The sequence below is a fragment of the Danio rerio genome, chromosome 6 (assembly GCF_049306965.1).
Source record: "Danio rerio strain Tuebingen ecotype United States chromosome 6, GRCz12tu, whole genome shotgun sequence".
Taxonomy (NCBI): Eukaryota; Metazoa; Chordata; class Actinopteri; order Cypriniformes; family Danionidae; genus Danio; species Danio rerio.
The window spans coordinates 23,964,977-23,985,378 of NC_133181.1; the positions used below are offsets into that span (position 1 = coordinate 23,964,977).

Consider the following 20,402-nt stretch of genomic DNA (forward strand, 5'->3'; position numbering starts at 1 on the left):
CAACCGGAATGGCGGATGGTTGACCCATCCCTTCCTAACTCTCATGGCCCCGCCGCACGATGTTCACATCGGAGCTAATAGCCTGATACATCTTCAGGCATATATATAGACACCTTTAACGACGGGTTATAGGCACCCACACTTCTCACAGCCAACAACGATGACTGTCACCCTTAAGAAGCCCCACTCAGGCAGACCATGCAAGAGGTCTGCTCCATCATCAGCAAACAAGACTCTGTGGTGCCAGCCTATACAAACAGGTGCTCTATATGACTCTCCATACGAAAGGCCGAACTCTAAACCACACATTAAGGTGTTCTTCAAACCAACTACAGAAGGCATAAAACTGGGCCTCAACCTGGAAGCCATACCTTAAATTGAACTGTCCTCATGAACAGTATATGTCTTGTGTAATAGCTGCATGGCAATTGACATAAAAATCTCCAAAGACTACCTACTGGGACGATTGGTTAGCTACGAGTTCCATGACTTTGAACTCTTGGGCCAATTAGTGGCCTCACCCCACATGCAACGAAACCATAGAGGAGCTTAGAAAACACAAACTATACTGTTCCATTCAAGCTCGCCACACTCACGTCTGTCTTACCAGTAAACAAAGAACAGGTAGGCAGAAGTGAGCTCACCGAGGACTAACTCCTTGCCGTGTACCCAGCCACTTGATACTAAGACTGTGAAATAACATCGCTCTGCACGGTGGGTGCCATTTCAACAGCTATTCTCCAACTTCTTTGGAGCACAAAAGCCATCATAGACACCTTCCACCAACCTGTCATGTTACTGAACAGTCAGCACATTCGGGATGGCATAAAGACTAACGCCAGTACGGCCATGTGGCCGATGGTCCCCCAGGGCCACTGTATTGACACGCGTTACATGTTAAGCCACAAACCCATGCTGGGCAACGGCCTAGCTGTTTATCAAGACTGTACAACTGACTAACCATTTGCAACACTGTAGAGGAGGAACCCCAGCCACCTCTGCCAACCTGTCATTCAAGTACTCCAAGTACTGGGATAAGAATGCGTGCCAAGGTATGCCCACAGCCCGTGTCGATGGATGCTCCCACAAACATCGCAGTATGCAGGAATGGCAGTCATCATTGTAACCCTTCAAAGCACAGCAGCCCATGACATCAGAGTACACTTAGCTGCACAGACTCTAACTTGCTAGACTCTGTTTCACGTTCCACCTCCCAGGGTGGAAACAAAAGGCTTGAGAACTGCCCACCACAAGCCCGTGAAACATCAACACTCTTTTTTTTCCCAAGTAGGCGACCACAACACTGACAACCGCATCATGGTCGTCTACTGAAAAAAGATAAGAACATTTCAAACTTTCAGGCACTGACAAGGACCTGAATGACCGGACAGATGCCCTTACCAAGAAGGCGCATCACAAGGTGGACCATGGTCACCACCCAACCAAAACCCAGAGATCTGGCAGCTGTAACCAGCAGCCAACAACCCTGCCTAACCGAACACAGCTGCCACATCCAATCTCACCAGCCCGACTAATTGCGCCCAAACGACATTGCGCCCACTAGGCGTCTGACTCCTCACGTCAGACCAGGTTTATTTTTACTTTTACTTTGTCTCTTGTTGTTGTTTTTTTTTGTTTTGTTTCCACCACTCACCCCACCTACCACCCGATCCTTCTGTATGACCTCAGCTTCAACGCAGATGTCACTCAACACCTCCTACATCTTAAAAAACAGGTGCGTGTGAATCATTTTTGGGTTGTCTCTGAAGACCCCACGACACCACAGTTCATGCTGCCTCAGAGCCAGAGGGGGGTAATGCTAATGTACTGACCCAGCACACAGCAAAACATGCCCAGGGCGCTGATTCAACGAGCACCACAGCAACACAGAGGAACTATCCTCTCATGATCAGACACCCAGATGGATCGGGTGGGACACTTCCATGGGCTCACAAGGAGCAACAATTTTTTTTTTAGTGTGTGTTTTTCTCTCCTTCGCTTCCTTTTCCCCTTGAACTCATATGCCAGTACACCAAGTGGGTAGAGTGTCTCTCAGCACCGATGACACAGCCCAGACCATGGCATATCTTCTGATGATGTAAACAACTGGGACCGAGGTACCCCCCCCTGCACTACCAACATCACACAGGAAGTGCAAAGACTCCTGGTTGTATACGCTCAGCCGCATAGCAGCCAACCCTCAAACCTACGTATCACAACCAGAGTAACAAACATTGGGCCACAAGCCAGGAAAGGGGGTAGAGACCCCGCAACCGGTGTCACAGTGAAATGCCCAGCCAAGCACAGTCATCACAGACACCACCTACTCTCTCCCCTGTTCCCTTTCTCTCTCTTCCCACGCCACGCCTACGCTGATCAAAATCAAACTCCGTCCAGCTGACTCAGGAACGGACATCGAGGGACCCTCACCTCCAGCCCAACCAACAAGTTAAGTTAGATCCCAATTAACCTGGTTTTCTCCGAACCACATTGTCTGGGAAGAAGGGGACTGTAACATAACTGTTAACATATATATTGTAACATATATGCTGGAGATAAACGTTCCGTTCAATATTCCCCCGCTTATATTAAGCACTTGATGTCCCGCTGCCCGACCCGCCCCGTTTTCTATCCGCTGCGCCCGATCCCGCTAAAGAGCGGGGGGAGAACAAAACCGAAAATCACCCAGTTATACAGTCCAGACAGCCTATAACAAGCTGTCTGTATAAACACACACACGCACAGCACCAAGCACACACACACATACAAAGCTTTCTCTCTCTCATTCGCGCGCGCGTCCTCTAACACACACTCATAAGCACCAAGCACAAACACAGGCAAAGCTCTCTCTCTCTCATTCGCGCGCGCATACACACACACACACACACACATATCTCTCATTCGCGCGTGCGCATACATACACACACACACACACACTGCAACAAACAAGCTAAACACAGCATAGCGCTATTTCATTTACACACATACATACGCGTGCTCACTCGGGAGTCGGGAGCGATATTGCTAGACAGCCCACTCCCGTCCCAAATTAAACCCGTTACCGACCGCTTCCGTGATTTATTCTGAAATTTATACCCGCGCCATAGAAATCTAGTCGGGTCCCCAGACCTCTAGATTGTATTGTTTGCCTCACGAGAAAATGTCACTGAAATACAGATTCCCCTGCCTAGCTGTTATAAGTTGATTAAAACTTATACATGATTAATCTACTTCACAAGAAGTAGCAATTAAATTCCCTTTTTATAAATGAATAGATCATTGCCGTGTCCGCTCGGAAGAGCGGCGGCTCTGCTTGTGTTTGTTTGGTCAAGTTAACAATAAATTGATCCAGAATATTAATGATTAATAATAATTCGTTATTGTTGATAATTAATATTCATAATCTGAGAGTGCGCTCGGTCGAGCGAGCAGGATCAGATACAATCATATGTTTGTTTGACCAAATTGACTGAAGCTTAAGCCGGAATATTAATAATTAAGAATAAACCGTTGTTGTTGATTATTAATATTCATAAAATGAGCTAATTTCTGTTACATTTATTACTATTATTATTTTGCGTCATATTGTATTGTACATGGTTTTATTATCTTTTAAGTAAAGCCTGTGTCATTTCCAGCCCAAAAACTTGCTGTTTGAATAAAAGCAACTTTAAGGTAGAATTTGACAGGGATATGAATAAATTTGGGCTTGACTAAAAGTTTTATGTTAATTTAGTTTTGTTGTAGTGTGAACAATGAACAGTAAGAATAATAAAACGTGTAACATGACGGCTCTTACCCTGGGCTGCCAGTTCTCATACTGTTTCTGGAGGTTAGCTCCTATTGTTTCCAGCGCTTTCTGTGGACTCATGGATAGAGGGTCTAGAAGATCAAATGAGAAAATAAATGATTCACATGATTCTTATCATTCAGACACTATTATACATTAGTGTTTTAAAAATATTGATGTTTTAATATTAAAATACTTTAAGATATGATATTGATTTTTTGCATATTGTCGCACAAATACAAGCAGCACTTTATTAGTTAACACCACTCACTGACACTTGTGTGGTATTTGCCAACATACATACATATGTGTGTGTATGTGTGTGTGCGTGCATGAGAACAACATTGCTATTTCAGTTTCATTCATACAGCCTCATGCATAATCTCCACATGTATGCTACTGAAGAAGATGTCAGTTACTGTCAGCTATAAGGATAGTGATGACGGAAATGGATAATTGGATCAAACATGAAGAGAAACAAATGCTTTTGGCAATGTATGCATTAAATTGTATGAAATAAATTGAAATAAATAAATGTATATATATATATATATATATATATATATATATATATATATTTATATATACACCAAAGAGTTCTCTTTTGTAAATGTTAAATTACGGATAATTATATTGTTGTTGTGAAAAAAGCCAGCCATATACTCCATTTCTTTTTAAATATCACTTTTTGTATTCGAAGTGCATGTGTAAATGCTTGAAATTGGATTTCACTTTCTATTTCCTTCCATCTCTACAAATAAAATCATTTAAGTCACGCACACACGCACACACACATACACACACGCACACGCACACATAGCCTTGCAGGTACAATGAGACTCCGCCCACTGTTGCGAACCTCAAAATGGGCAGAACACAGAGAGTGCGGAACGATTTAAATGCATTAAAACTTAAAGACTGCTCATGAATGATATGCTCATTCTGCTGCAATACTTTTTAAATAGAGCTCATATTAAAAATACACTGAAACTTGGTCGTTAGCATTTATTTATTATTCTAAAGCTTTTAAAAACATAATTACAATTTGAAAACATAATAAAAACATTAACATACTAAACAAATATAATATTTTCACGTAATAGGTAATTCCCCTTTATTTCAGAGAATAATTTAAGGATGTTGCATATTATTCTGCTATCTTAAAGAAAACCGATAAGTGTTTCAGGACATAAGAGCAAGTAATAAAATAGGGCCTATTTTTTGTTTATGCTTAGCAGCTATCTACTAATAAAGCTCTACATTCAGAATTTTAATTTTTAATCTTTCCACGTCATATAAAAATATAGAATTTTTTTTTTACTAGCAGTTTTTCCCAATCTGTTTATAAAGCAGCACTGCGCAGGACTGGATGACTGAAAATAATGTAGTTTCTGGTTTCACACATCCAAAAATACTTTGTTTGCAGGATTTAATTAATGTTATCGTATCCAAAAACATTTATAAAAATATTTCAAAACTCCTTCGTTGTTTGTTGTTTTTAGGAAACATTTAAATTTTTTTTTAGATAGGCCTTTATAAAATGAAAGGTTTAAAATGGCTTGAAACAGTTTAATTTATTTGTATTGTATATACCTAAATTGTTATAGCTTTTGTTTGTTTTATATTGGTTTATTTATTTACTGTGATTTTATTATTTCCGATATCTGTAATTCTTGAAATGATTTCAACATAGCTTAGGCTATTTTATCTAGACATGACACTATTGTTTTGAGCCTACAAAAGTGGACACATAATTTGTAAAAATTTGTCTTTCTGTTGTATTCATATTTTGTATCATCTCCAAAACAAATTTGAAAAGAAAGAAAGAAATCCAGCCACATGCATCATCAAGAGCTATTAAGCGAGCGCTCTCTTGTCCGGTCTCTCACACAAACACATATGCAAACGCACATATTTCATGCGCTAACACACCTTTTATCCTTAACAATGGTCTGATCTCGGAGCACTGTGGCTGTACTTTTATTAAACTTTGATTGAGGCACTCACCGATTTAAGACAGATTTTGATCGGTCTGCGCAACGCTACATGAAGTCACACATACACTGTTTGATGTTGCGCTATGATTGGTCGGAGCTTTCCTATTACTTATAGTTATTTACACCTTTTTTCTTTCATTCAGTACAAATAGGCTACTCTCAAATAACATCTGAATATTTTTATGTGTACACTGAAACACGATTTAAGAACAAACTTAGATCAAAATATAAATAATTAGGATGCACTCGGCTTTTAAACAAAGAAAAAGGTTGCACAGAATGAGATGTTTTTCTTTCTCGCTGAGCCAGACATTCCTCTGTTTATGTTTATGTTTTGAATGTTGTTTATACCATTTTTAGCGTACACATTTCATACACATATATAAGCTGACCTTCTTTTTTTAATGTTGATAAAGATATTTATAGTCTAATTTATGAAACAAAGTGTGAAATGTCAGTATGGATGATGATCGTTTTGTGTAGTTTAAATGCAGTCTTTTAAATGCAACTAAAGATGCTATAAATGCATAACAAAACATATTTTTGTATGCAGTCCCAACGTTAATGGAATGGATTGAGGCCTTTTGTCTTTCTGTTTATCAGACAGCAGCTTCTTTAAGTCCCCTCCCCCATTCCACTTTTCGTATGCTAATGGTGTATAATTCCTTGGTCTATACAGCCAAACTTATTTGAGTTTGAGTTTTTTTAACTCACACGTAATGTAATAATCTCTTTTTGGCCTGCCTATACCCTTTCCAACATCCACTATAAATTATTGATGAAAAATAAATGAATATCCACACACAAATCAGCGCGGTATCGTTTACCGGCGAGCAAGCACATGACCATGGAGCAGAATGGAGCGTCACAACGTATACAGTACATCAGTTCAGTATGTTTACTATGTTACATAACTGCCCCCTGCTGGCCATGTATTACTTGTGTTAGATCATGTTGTACTATGCCACAGTTTACTGCAGTCACATGCGACACCACTTTAGATCACTCACACATTCTCAGTAGTCATATCTGTAAAATAGTAATAAGAACAATAAAAATTAACTTAGACATAGCTATGCTACTTTTGGCAAGCAGCATTTTTTAAGTTGCTTGCCCAACACAGTTAATTTGTACCCAGAGAGCTGTCCAAACCGTTCAAGAAAAACTAATAAGACTAGAAAGTGATTCATCTGGATAGGAGAGATAATGGCCCATTCTCAATTCTACCCCTTACCCACCTTTGGTGTCCCAATTCTCTTTAGCTTGAAGGACTGCTGTCTTATTCAGACATTTTACATTTAGTTAGTATTAAATTGTGATTTAGCGACCTTCTGGTTATATATAGGTATTGTATTAAATGCTAGAGTCCTTATTTGATGACATAAAAAATGTGAGCATATGTATTCAGAAGCTGCATGGAAGAGCACATGGTTGTAGCAATCATTTGCTCCTTGATTTAAGTTGTATTGAGGGCACATTGGGTTTGTAGACATTATTTCATCATAATTTGACTTAGGTTTATTTATGCTTACACTATACTCATGTCATTATACTTGCAAGATGTTAATTTTGTTCTTTATTTGGTCAATTGTATATATGAGTCGGTTAAGAGTGTAACCAGTGATTATTTTGCAAAGAGCCCCAATTGTGCATACTTACCATTCTGTATTTTGTATATTTTGCAGTTTTATGCTCCTTATTCCATAATCAACAGTAAAAGGTTCAAACTTATCCCTTGAGTCTGTTATCATTGGAAGATGTTAACTCTCAGTTAAGTCAAGCAAGGCGTTTGATATAAGGGGCAGAACAGTCAAACGAATATCTTCAGTGACCAACTTTTAGGTCTAGAATAATCTTTTGACTTCATGGTGGGGAGCATGTCAGCTCATAAGGTGATCTTTCAACAATGTCCAAGCCAAGCTCCAAAGCTGGATCACAGAGGCAGGCATCAAGCACATCATGCTCTTCACGTCACTAACATGGTTTATCGGCTGTAACCAGCACTGCTGCAATGGCACGAAATGGCAGAAATAGCTTTTGCTAAAAAAGAAATCGAAATGTAAGTACAACAAGCACTGCTAGAAGCTTCATTGAAGACTTTAGGCCTATGTGTCAGAACAGATGAATAATAATGTGCATGCAGAGGCGCCAGTCCTGGATGAACCGATAAGGAAAGCATACGTTTATCAGAAATGCAACAACCACAGAATACTGGATAATATTTGCAGCAGGAAAGGCAGTGTATGTCATGTCTCCAAGATTGCAGCCTAGTGATGCAGAGAACATACAGAACCCTGCCATTTCACAGTCTACCAGTGTACGCTTGACACTCTCTGGTCAAGCAAGGCATGCACCCAGTCACCTCAATATGTTCATCACCCAAAAGCCCAGTTTTCAGCAGTTCAAGGTAGTGAGGAAAGAAGCAGACATAGAGAGATGCCACTGGACTATTCTTAGACAATGTCAGGTATTCCCTTATATGCCGGGCATCAAAGTAATTTGTATGTGGACAGTCACATCTTCGATGTGGTCAAGTTTATTGCAAGACGTGATTTGGTGTCTACTGGCCTTACACAATTTAACGACCAACCAGAAACTTTCAGAGCATGGAGGGCATCTTTCATACATGATACAAAAGACCTTAACATTTCACCAAGATAAGAAATAGACTTGCTAGTAAGATGCCTAGGGTTGCACCGATACCATTTATTTGGAAGAAGGGATGCTCAAAATAACCGATTAACTGTTAACCATAAGGGAGCATTTGTAACTGATTCATGGTATCAGTTGAACGATTACAAATATTATTTTCTATATTTTTAAAGTTTGGCTGCATAAGTGGTAGATCACAGTGAACACTGTTTTTACACATTTTTTGAATGGTTTGCAGTTGTACGGTATGTGCACTCGAGTTGAAAAAGCTTGTTACCTCAGTCACGTCTTTTTCATTCTTCAATCAAATGAAAGCAGAGGCAGGGTTTTCTTTCAGTTGACAGCAATGTGTTGCGAGGTCAAGACGACTACAGTGAGCTTTTAATGAAGGAGGAGAGACTTGTGGTCGATGTTTCAAGTCATTCAAAGCTACATGACTTAACACATCTTGAATATCATAATGATATTAAAAAAGCTGATTCAGTCATTTCCTATAGTGACAAAAAAGCGCTGCACTCCTTTTTTTATTGTCATCAATAAAGGCAGTGCGGTGTGCCTCTCGTTTTTGGAATGGAAAAGCACGAGCAATAACAGTAACATGCAACCACACGTGCCTACAGAGGTATTCTGTCATAGAAGCAAAATGAAAGGAGGATATTTCTGGACACAATTTGACAGACGAGTTGACAAACTAGTGCTGATGCTGATCACCTCTGTGCTGCCTGGAGCCGCGTCATAAATAGACTATGATGATGTAGGTCTCTATTTTGACGGTCCATGCGCAGAGCACAAAATGCAGGGCGCAAATGCTTTCAGGGCGTGTCAGAACGCATTTTTGCTAATTTAAGGATGGAAAAATCCGCTTTGCGCCGTGGCGCATGGTCTAAAAGGGTTGAGTTTATTTTCTTAATGAGTTATAGGTGTGTTTTGAGAATAAACCAATTAGAGTCTCATATCCCATTCCCTTTAAGAGCCAGCTGCATCGCGCCATAAGCGAATTTGCTATTTACAGGACGTAAAGTAAGTCTAAGAGGAAAAACTGAGCATTTCACTTGCAAACAGTTAACAGTTTTTTTTTTTTTTTTTTTAAGAAAACGGTTAAACAGAGCATCTACTGCGTGAGAATGAGAGATAATGGATCTACTTTCACTTTCGCTCTTGGATAGGGAAAACACGCACAAACATCAATTATTCTATAAATAATTAATTGCGTTTGTTAAGCGCAAATATTCGTTTCAAAACTATTTCTAAATTCAGTTCTAATTTCCAGCAAACAAATAAATGAACAATAATAACGAAGTGTGCTCAAAAACCTGAGTTATATCCTAAAACACATGCTGTGCCCCATATGGTCTAAAACCTGACAGGTGGGCAAATCTAAGCTTGCTTTTAATAAAACAAATATAAATATGGATATAATAAATAATACTGCTAATAATAATAACATTATACAAAAGCAATTTGTTATGAGCAAACTAAAAAACCTCCCGAGATGAAGACATAAAAGCAGTGATTTTTCATATCCTATATCTATTCTTATTACATCATATATATATATATATATATATATATATATATATATATATATATATATATATATATATATATATATATATATATATATATATATATCCTTAATATTTAAATTTATTCATATGTAAAGATATTTGCCTATTCCTCTCTTGTGCTTATTAAGCAGTGTGTAAGTGAGGCGCAACTCTGCGCTGGAGTTTAGACCTCGTTTGTTTTGGTCTAATGAAAAATCTATTTTAGTTTAGCAGTGCGCTTTAGAATGCCTTCCTTTTTAGACCAGAATGCCTATGGGCGCACATATGATCGCTAATGCATGTGCTATTTAAACAGCGTAGCGCAGCGCCTCAAAACGACTCTTGCGCCAAGCTAAAACTAGCAAAAGACTATTGCGCCGCGCCTTCCGCCACATTGCGCCAGGTGTATGATAGGGCCCTTAGTGTTCAACGAGCTTGTCTGTTGGCAAAATTAAGCAAAATGAGCAGTTTCTATAGTTCTGGCGCTAAACTCAAATAATATTTCTTCTTTAGTAAAAAAATAACAGACCTATAGGTATACATGACAGACAGCACAATCTAACTAAAACATGCCTGCTGTTTGAACATTCTTTGAGTATTCGTTTGTGATATTGTCCTTTCCTTTTTAATATTAAGATTTTTCTTAGAAATCAGCAATAGGCTACTACTAACATTGTTGGTAAAATAATCAGCCTTTTATCAAATGTATTAATTTTATTAAATTAAAGCCTCATATTTTCCTGCAGGTTTGATGCAGACTAAACTAAACCATCTGATGCCACTTTTACTTAATAATCCCTTTCCAAATCTCGCTGTGAGACGGAGAAAGTTCAAAACAAGGTCCGCTTATATGCTTCAGTGTCAAAACTGGTCTGTTAAATAAAATGTTAACATAAAAAATTACAGTGAAATATTCACAGTTTCAGAGTAACCTATATTAGGCTAAATTATTTTCTGTTAATGTCAATCCATATGCGCCCGTCAGTTTCACTTGTATTAATTTAATCAACTACTTTGACCACAATGGGCCAGGCTTAAAAACTGTTTGCAGCACTTAAAGTATTCCCCTTGGAAGAAACTCAGTCTGAAGGGTTGGAGAACAAACTCAATGTGAGAATAATCTTACGGAGCGGCGCACGTCGCCTTTGAGCATGCAGCCAGCACGTTAATGAAAGGGTTTGATGCATCTGAGACAAAGCGCACAGCGCTCCGGTATCTACAGACATTTGCGAAAAAGCAGCTCAAATGGAAGAAATAAGTACATTGAGGATCAGCCAATGTATTACTGAGGCTTTTCTAAATAAACTTTTAGGTAGGCCTACTTTATGGGTGAAGAGCAGGTAATAACCCTCCCCACTCCTCTATTGCGAACGCGATCTAATCTAACAAACAGAATGCAACATGATTTAGAAACAATGAAATGAACTCCTGCTGCAGGTCAAAATTAACCCATTTAAAGCTAAACTAAATGTATTTCTCCACTAATCATTTAAACTAACAGAAACAAATAGTCTTGGAAAAAGTTTTTCCTGTTGTCTTAATTGCGTCAAGCAGTTTGAATGGAGAATAATTGAAGAATGATTGACAGGCACAGCAGCAGAAAGCGCTGAAGGGAACATGAAATTAACCACATGAATATAGGCCTACATCTGTACTTCACATTAAACTACAGAACGGCTTCAAAACATTTAGGATATAGGCATGCATGACTATGTTCTAGTGGCTTATAACAGGCTACTTATATGGCTTAGTTGGCTTGTAAACACAGACCATAGCGCAAGCGCAAGATCGGATTTGGATCGGTACCAATACCCAATCCAGCAAAAATATGCGGTATCGAACCGATATCAGATCCAAGTATCGGGATCGGTGCATCCCTAAAGATGACTACGGCGCGAGTCAGCCGTTCTCTTTAATTATCCATTACAAGGGTTCAAGCAGATCTGGAAAAGACTTTACGAAACATAAAGCACCAGAAATGTTACAGAGCTCTCTCTTCAGGAAATTGGGGAACTTCTCCAAAATATCGGACAGAGATAAATGAAGACTGCGTGAGCAAGGTGATTTGCTCCTAGAGATCCAAGCAACTATGCAGGATGGACATCTGATGATTCTTTCCTATCTAGAAACACGATGAGAAGTAAACCTAATAATACAGAAATTGCCATTCAGCTTACAAGAGAAGTGGCTCACAGTGGGGTCTAAATACAAAGAGGAGCAGGGTTTCCTTTATGAAATGTTGAGTGTTTGCTATTTTAAAGTGATAGGATAAGACAGTCAATAATTAAGCCTTTTCATTTACGTTCAATTTAAGTTTTTGTTGTTGATTATATTTTACTATCTCATTTTACTCTCTCAATCACGATCGTAATCTCGATCGTATGTCCTGAAACACTTAACGATTTCCATTACCTAAGATAAACAAATAATATGCAACATCCTTAAATTATTCTCTTAAATAAAGGGGAATTACCTATTAAGTGTAATATTGCTAATGGAAAAACGTTATGTTTTAGGTCTCTCCAGAGCATTTGGGATAAATGTTTGACGGCGTCTATCAAAACAAGGATGTTATAAAATACATTTTATACCGAGGTATTACTTTAAAATTTCTGTGGTTTTATATTATGGATGGTGCGCTGGGTCATCCCTCCGCTTGTGGCGAGACCACTCGATGTCAACAGTCTGTCAGCGAGTAACTAACTATAATAAATGGAAATGCATAGGTCTGTGCATATAGACACATAATGTAATGCTGTACAGTAACGTGTCATTTGTTTGTTTTGGTTGTCATCAATTTAATTATTTTGTGATGATGGGATGGTGTGCTTTATTTGCCTGCTTGATTCCCACTGAACTGGGTTGTGTGACAAATCAAGTTCGGGGGATGTGTGACACTTGATTCACCACTAACAGAGGGATGACCAGCGCACCATCCATAATAGAAAAACAACAGAATTTCTCAGGTAAAAACTCGGTATAAAACATATTTTATAGCATCCTCGTTTCATTAGTTGCCGTCAAACATTCAGCCCAAATGTTTCGGAGTGACCTAAAACATATTTATATAGGCTGAAACTTAATGGATAATTCCCTTTTTTTTTTTTAAGAAAATAATTAGGACATTAAGTAGTAGGCAATTAGTAGGCAATATCCTTCTGAAAAGGCTTCATTTAAAATGTCATTTTGACAAAAGAGATAACAGGATAATGTTGGATAATGACTGTAGGAAAAAAAATGTATGTCTAATCTATTTTTTCAAGATTTATTTTTTAAGCTTGAAGTGCAGTGAATTCTTAATTGACGCCCAGTTGATATTTCTTCAACTAATATTTCAATGTATATAAGCTAATTTATAAAGAGCTTATTTTATATACTTTTTATTAGCCGCATTATTCTGTGTGTGTGGTATTCATGGCCCAGATGTGCAGGCAATAAACAAGGCTTAAACATTAAAATGTGCTTTTAGAAACTTAAAATATTTATATTTTATGTTGGCTATGCTTAGGATAGGGGAAAACATTTAGAATACAAAACATTTAGCCCCTTAACCTAAATAGGCCGGCTATAAGAGGATGCGCTGTTTTAAACAAGCAGAATATTTTCTTTCTGCAGGCTGTTAGCTCTGAATGCGTGTGAAAGAGAAAACAGAGAACAGAGAAAAAATTAACCGAAAATTATTAATATGCAGCTCACTTTGCTTTCAAATAACCCTGTTTATTTAATTTATAACTGCCACTAAAAGCTATGCAAAAAGCAACCAATTTTGAGTCCATGAGAGCATTTTGCATGTATTGGCAGTTGGTCAAATATTTGTAACCTGGCCTTAAATAAATAATAATTGTTGATAAAGCAAGTTATACTGCAATCAGGTGATGTGCTCCACCAAAGTGATAACCTTAATATTATTTTGTAGTGTGTGCTATGCCGCAGTTTTCATATCTTGCGCACATTTAAGATTTGATGTAATAACATCGCCATGATAGGCAAAGAAATTGAAACATTCTTTTCACCCCAACGCAATTTAATAGGGCACTATAAAGGCTAAAGAACTTAATAGTTATATTTGCTTAATTTTTGCAGCCTAGGGCTATACTTCTCACAATGTATTGTACCTTTTTTAAGCATACAGTATAGTGTAAAAGCATGTTTATTACTGAGAAAACTAAAACAAATAAAATTATTTTAATTGAACATCACATAGGGTACACATACAGTATAGTCCTATCTAGTATTGTGAAAGGGCAAAGCTTAAAATATATGATTAAAGCACCACCCAATGGTCAAAAGCTGCTGTCGTACATAGGTACCTCCGCGGTGGCAGTAACAATAGCGGCAGAGGGAACATTTTGAATTGGTGACATCTGTATTGGTAGAGGAATGTGACAGGCTAAATGTGCCTCTTATGCAAGCAGAATTTGGCAATTAATATGTACATAGCAATCTTGATGTGTTTGGTCTTGGCGGCAAAGATCTGCTACTATGCTACAGAACCTTTGATTGTTATGGCAGAGCAAGTACAGATACCTGCTATAGCCTGTATATTCACAGAAATGCTGTCTAAGCATATAACTTCTGCTATATATATGATCTCTAAAAACATGCTGCAGCTTAACAGTGTAGAATGAGCATTTAAAATGATGAGGAGCAAGCTCATTGGCTGCCAAGGCGACAGCAACCAATGCCCTGTTCTACTCAGTTAATGACAGAGGGGCAGATTAGGTGACCTATCAGCCTGTGCATGCATAGTTTCATGGCAAAAAATTTACTTCTGTCATGACCACTCTAAGGATTTGGTATGGTAATAAATATGTATATGGAAATGTTGATGTGTACAATTTGCTTTGTGGATGGATGGATGGATGTATGCATGTATGGATGGATGGATGGATGGATGCTCACCTATCCAGCACTCCAGTCTGGCACAGGGTGAGGTCTTCACTACATCAGGAGGGTCCACACCAACATTCAGACATAAAACTAGAGCCACACTCACTGTTTTCATCTGTTAAAACAAATTAAAAAAAAGTAGTGAGAAATAAAATAAATCTAAAATGAATTTAAACTTATAAGACAATTTCTAACCTTAATAATAAAACCCTTTAGAAAAGCAGCAGTAATTAGAACCTAATTGTATATGTGTTTTTTTAACTGATGTTTCTATAGAGAGCATCAGGTGCCCTTTCAGATTAGATATTTTTTTAACGTGTAAACCTTGTCAAAACATCTAACAGTTCATTTATTTCTCTTTTTTTTTTTAAACAATGTGTTTATTGTTTTTGTTTATACAAGACAGGTAACAGAAAAACACAATTCCATTTCGTTGCAATTATTTCCCACCCCAACAAAACAACATCACTCTCTTCTCCCCTATACAAATACACAGAATTCTCTTACAAGAGACAATTTCAATGCAAAACAAATATTGTTAGGTACCCAAAAACCAAGTATACATTACTGTACTTTACACATAAAAGTTACGTTATCCAACAAAACAAAATGAAACAGACACACAAAACATTGATTTCTCATTAACCATCATTAAGTTTTCAACATGATTATAACAATAAATTTCAATTTCAATCGATAACTGTTTTTGCCCAATTTAAATATAGGTTTTTTTTTCCTTTTCAAAAGCAGTAGCAGTATAGCCTAAACATAGAATCATAGTTTTACAATCAGACAATTGCATTGTGGTGCACTCAGACACCGTGCATTAAGCAATTTTATAAATGAACATCACCAAAGGCCTACAAGAGTATTCACTTAAATAACACATTAACAAAATCAGAGAACTAACTTAGTCAACTATTGTAGAATTTCTATGACTTGCTCCAAAATTAACACAATAGCAATCAATATGTAATTTTTGTTGATAGGAGTAAGATATTATAGTAATGCGTAAAGTATTTTATTGTTGGAAACTTACAAAGAAAATAGCCTAGGCTAAAATGTGCTATTTGCTGCTCACAAAAAAAAATTTAAAAAATAAAAAAATAATTGATTCAGCTCATTTTTTGGCATGCATCGCCTTGCAGTGACAACTGCTCACAACGTCTTAATGTCAGATGAATAAATGAATAATCTATTCATTTATATATATATATATATATATATATATATATATATATATATATATATATATATATATATATATATATATATATATATATATATATATATATATATTCGTTTTTGATAAATAAAATTATTTAGTTTTACAGCTAGCCTAAATAAAGGCATGTTAAAACTAATACAAATTAAGCATATAGCGTATGTTGTGTCGAAGCTAAAGCCCATATGTTTTCATTGATTAATAATTTTTTGTTTACATAACCATTTGATATACCTTTAAAAGTAAACACATATTTAGTTAAAATTTATTTAAGGGAATTCCAAAGTTGTAGCCTATATTTTCATACCTTTAAAGCAACATATAGCCAAAAGCAGGCCATTTTCAAAGGGCTACTTTGAAAAGTATATTTGCCTTTACATTTACTTCCAAATTGGATAATTATGTATGTGCTGTGCTGCAGCAATTAATGCACTGAGATGTATAAAGTACTAGAGACCCACACTTAAGTAAAAGTACAAGTGCTCTATAAAAAAGAGTAATGAGTAGAAGTTGAAGTGCTCTTTAAACACCATACTTAAGTGCAAGTACGAAAGTATTCAACATGTTTTGTACTTAAGTACTGCAAATAGTTTATTTCAAAATTTACTACTCAAGTACTGAAAGTAAAAGTACAAGTATTGTGTAATGTGATTTTAAAGAAATCAGTCAAAAGACATCATTATGTTTTGTTTATTTTAAATTTTTTGGGGGGGGGGCACGTGATTAAGCAGAACGAAAAGAAACATGGCTTACGATACTGTTTTTCTCTTGCACTTGAACCACAGATCTGACAGATTATACCAGCTTTAATACACTCCTTTCAAAGTTGTGTGTCACAAAAACACTCCCTAATCCACTGAAAACGCTATTGAAACCCATTTTCAGATCGCAAATTACCGGTTGAAAACGGTGTAAACAGAAGTTCTAAACATTCTACCGGAAGACGCTGATCGCTATGGCCCCCTCCATGCAGTAGCCAAGAAAAAGTTCTATTATTGTAACGAGTAGAGGTGTGAATCTACACTGGTCTCATGGTCTCATGACGATGCTTTGCATACATAATTACATTTTTTCTTCAAAACACAAGAATTTTTTTGATTAAAATCTATAAATATATTTATATATTATTTGTAATACAATTTTGTTCTTTAATACAGCAGTGAGATAAATGAACTGTACCCTTAATTTGACCTGCTCAAAGAAAACACTCTTTCTGAATGCATAAACAAAACTCCAACACATGCACAACACATACATAAACTAATGTAAATATTATACCGCTTGCTTTTTAAGCACTGACAGGCAAGGTCTTACACCCCTATGATTGGTTATATAGATATGTAATCCTATAGATTCAGAGCACTTACATTTCTTAAACATCCCAGGAAGCGCTCTTGAGCACGGTGTCTGAGTGCACCCCGATTCTTTAAACCTTGTGCAAATGTGTGACTGCCGTCTGTGTGTGACAGTCTTACAAGCTAACTTAGTAAGCACACTTTTGTTCTGCCCAATCAGAATTGCACAACCGAACCATACGGAACACAATAAAAAACAAACAGGAAAGCGCGAATGAGTGGGATGATGGCATCTGCTGCTTTAGAAGCATTAGTGGACTAATTAATATCAAAGAAAAACAGCTCATTAATAATGTGGGAATATCTTGAAAAGTCACAGACACAAACAAAACCAGGTAATTTGTAAGAGTTGAGGCAGAAAGAGAAAATACCAGCACCTAAAAAGCACCACAGGCGCTTCTTGCTTGCAAAGGAGCGTCTTGCTAAAAAGTCAACTACAAGTGTCAAAATTCATTGTTTCTTAAGTGCACTGCGATGCAGTCACAGGTAATTCGGTATTGTTTCAGCAATAATCATAAACGGCTATTGGTTACTGATTACATTTAGCTCATTTGCGCTATATTGTAGTAGTTGTGTAGTAGCTGATTGTGTTTGCTGGTCAGTCTTTCAAGGACACTTACAGCAGAAGCCCCAGTTTCACAGTTATGGAGAAACTCAAAGTAAACTCCATTTCTCTCTCTCTCTCACTCACTGTGGACCTTTGACCTGCTGTCCTGAGGTAAAGTTTTCTCTCCTCTTTGCTGTTACAGCTATACTTCTGGATATAGACATGAGTTGCATAGGGAGTTTTTTCCTCTGCGTCTACCATTGATCAGTGACCATTTATCAGTGTCACTTATCGGTGAACAGCTCGAGAGCGTTAGAGCCAATCGCAGACCTTTTTGTTTAGCACATGACCAGTCATAGAGGTGTAAGAAATTACTCGCTAAACAGGGCTCATAAAGCAATCAGGATATTTACATTTGTTTATTTGCCATAAATGGTCATGTTGCTCTGTGCATGTACTTGAGTTTTTAAAGGTACAGCTTATGTACCTGACCATTTGTTTTAAAAGACAAAATTGTATTACAAGTAGTATTCATTCATTCATTCATTCATTTTCTTTTCAGCTTAGTCCCTTTATTAATCTGGGGTCGCCACAGCGAAATAAACCGCCAACTTATGCAGCGATTGCCCTTCCAGCTGCAACCCATCCCTGGGAAACATCTCTACACACCCATTCACACACATACACAACGGACAATTTAGCTAACCCAATTCACCTATACTGCATGTTTTTGGACTTGTTGAGGAAAACAGAGCACCCAGAGAAAACCCACGCGAACAAAGGGAAAACATGCAAACTCCACACAGAAATGCCAACTGACCCAGCTGAGGCTCAAACGTTTAACGTCTCATCCGAAAGACAGCGCTCACTGAACAGTATAGAGTCCCCGTCACTATACTGGGGCATTAGGACCCACACAGACCACAGGTTGAGCGCTCCCTGCTGGCCTCACTAACACCACTTCCGGCAGCAACCTAGCTTTCCCATGTGGTTTCCCATCCAGGTACTGACCGGGCGCAGCCCTGCTTAGCTTCAGTGGGCGACCATGTGAGAGTTGCAGAGAGCTAGCTGCCGAATACTTTTAGGATACATGCCTAGGTGTGAACAGTCACCAAGGTGTAACGCAGACTAGGGCTGTGCGATTTCTTGAAATTATATCAAAACCGCAATTTAAACCATTTGTGATTTCTAAAACACCTAACAGCCTGATTTTCCTGTAGTATGCTGTTTGAACCAATCATAACCCAGCACGCCAAAACAGAGTGTGAGAAAAAGAGACTGAGCTTAATGACAAATAACCTGAATAAACAGGGATGATGAGTTCAGCACAGGAGGACGTGCTGCCAATAAAAAAAACATCTGTGCTGTATGGTTAAGTTACTTTGGATACAGGAAGGTTGATGTATGGCAGAATCAGGTAATTTTTAGAAATTACCCGATTCTGCCAAACATCAACCTTCCTGTATCCAAAGTAACTTAACCCTACAGCACAGATGTTTTTTTTTTTTTATTGGCAGCAAGACCTTTCAGTCACATATCACGTTTAAAAGTATATGTAAAGCACAAGTGCATCGCTGAGGATAACAAAACATTGCTGCGGTTCTGCAGTTTTATTTCTGAAAACAATTTAAAAGCACTGCAAGGACTGGATGTTCTGTGTTTGTCTGGGGTATTTAGTGCACTGAAATGTTTCTATTCTATACAAAGTATAAAGCTAAATAGGTTTTGTTATGTGACTTGCAGCATTCTAAATAGGTATTTTCAACTGGGTGCTCATGAAATACGAAAGCGTGCCATGCGTCTCCATTGGAAATAATCGACTAGAGCCCTCAAAAGACCCGATATGTGAATGGCCTATTTCACGGCAGCGTCACAAAGAGCTTTATGATCTATGCATGGCAAAACACACACATATACACACACAGTAGTCTATTTACATATTTACATATGCGTGTGTGTGTGTGTGTGTTTTTGTGTGTGTGTTTGTGTCAAAATCATGATTTAAATCGAAATCGCAAGTTCACAACATTGTTCAAAAAAATCAAAATAGGTTTGTTTTGCCCATATCGCACAGCCCTAATGCAGACATTAAAAAACAGTTGTGGCAATCCCTGATGATCCATGATAGACGCGGTGGAGAGAAGTCACTCTGCAGTAGGGGTTGCATTGACTAATCGACTGGTCAACTTTAATGCTCTGCCATGACACTTTTCACAAATCACATATTGCAAAACTATTTAGGTGCTGTTTTTTTTTTTTATCAAGTTGTAATGATGTTATTTTACATATATTTGAATTAATTCTATGCATTAAATGACATGCAAACACTGCAAAATATTTTGCTAGTATATGAACGGAAGATAGTGTTTATTTATAATTTTAAAAATTAGCTAAATATT

General features: G+C 37.5%; 1 protein-coding gene across 12 annotated transcripts in view; it reads right to left on the minus strand.

Moving 5' to 3' along the window:
• The window catches only part of rptor (regulatory associated protein of MTOR, complex 1), a 272,362-nt gene that overhangs the window by 220,874 nt on the left and 31,086 nt on the right, over positions 1-20,402 (minus strand). For all 12 annotated transcript variants that reach the window (XR_012407926.1, XM_073954060.1, XM_073954059.1 and 9 more), the window contains exons 3-4: positions 14,889-14,991; positions 3,800-3,882 (exon numbers count right to left, since the gene is read on the minus strand). Coding sequence is in view for 11 of the 12 variants with exons in the window: in XM_073954060.1 (XP_073810161.1) it covers positions 3,800-3,882; positions 14,889-14,991 (186 nt within the window). In the remaining variant the exon portion in view is untranslated. The remainder of the gene's footprint in view (positions 1-3,799; positions 3,883-14,888; positions 14,992-20,402) is intronic.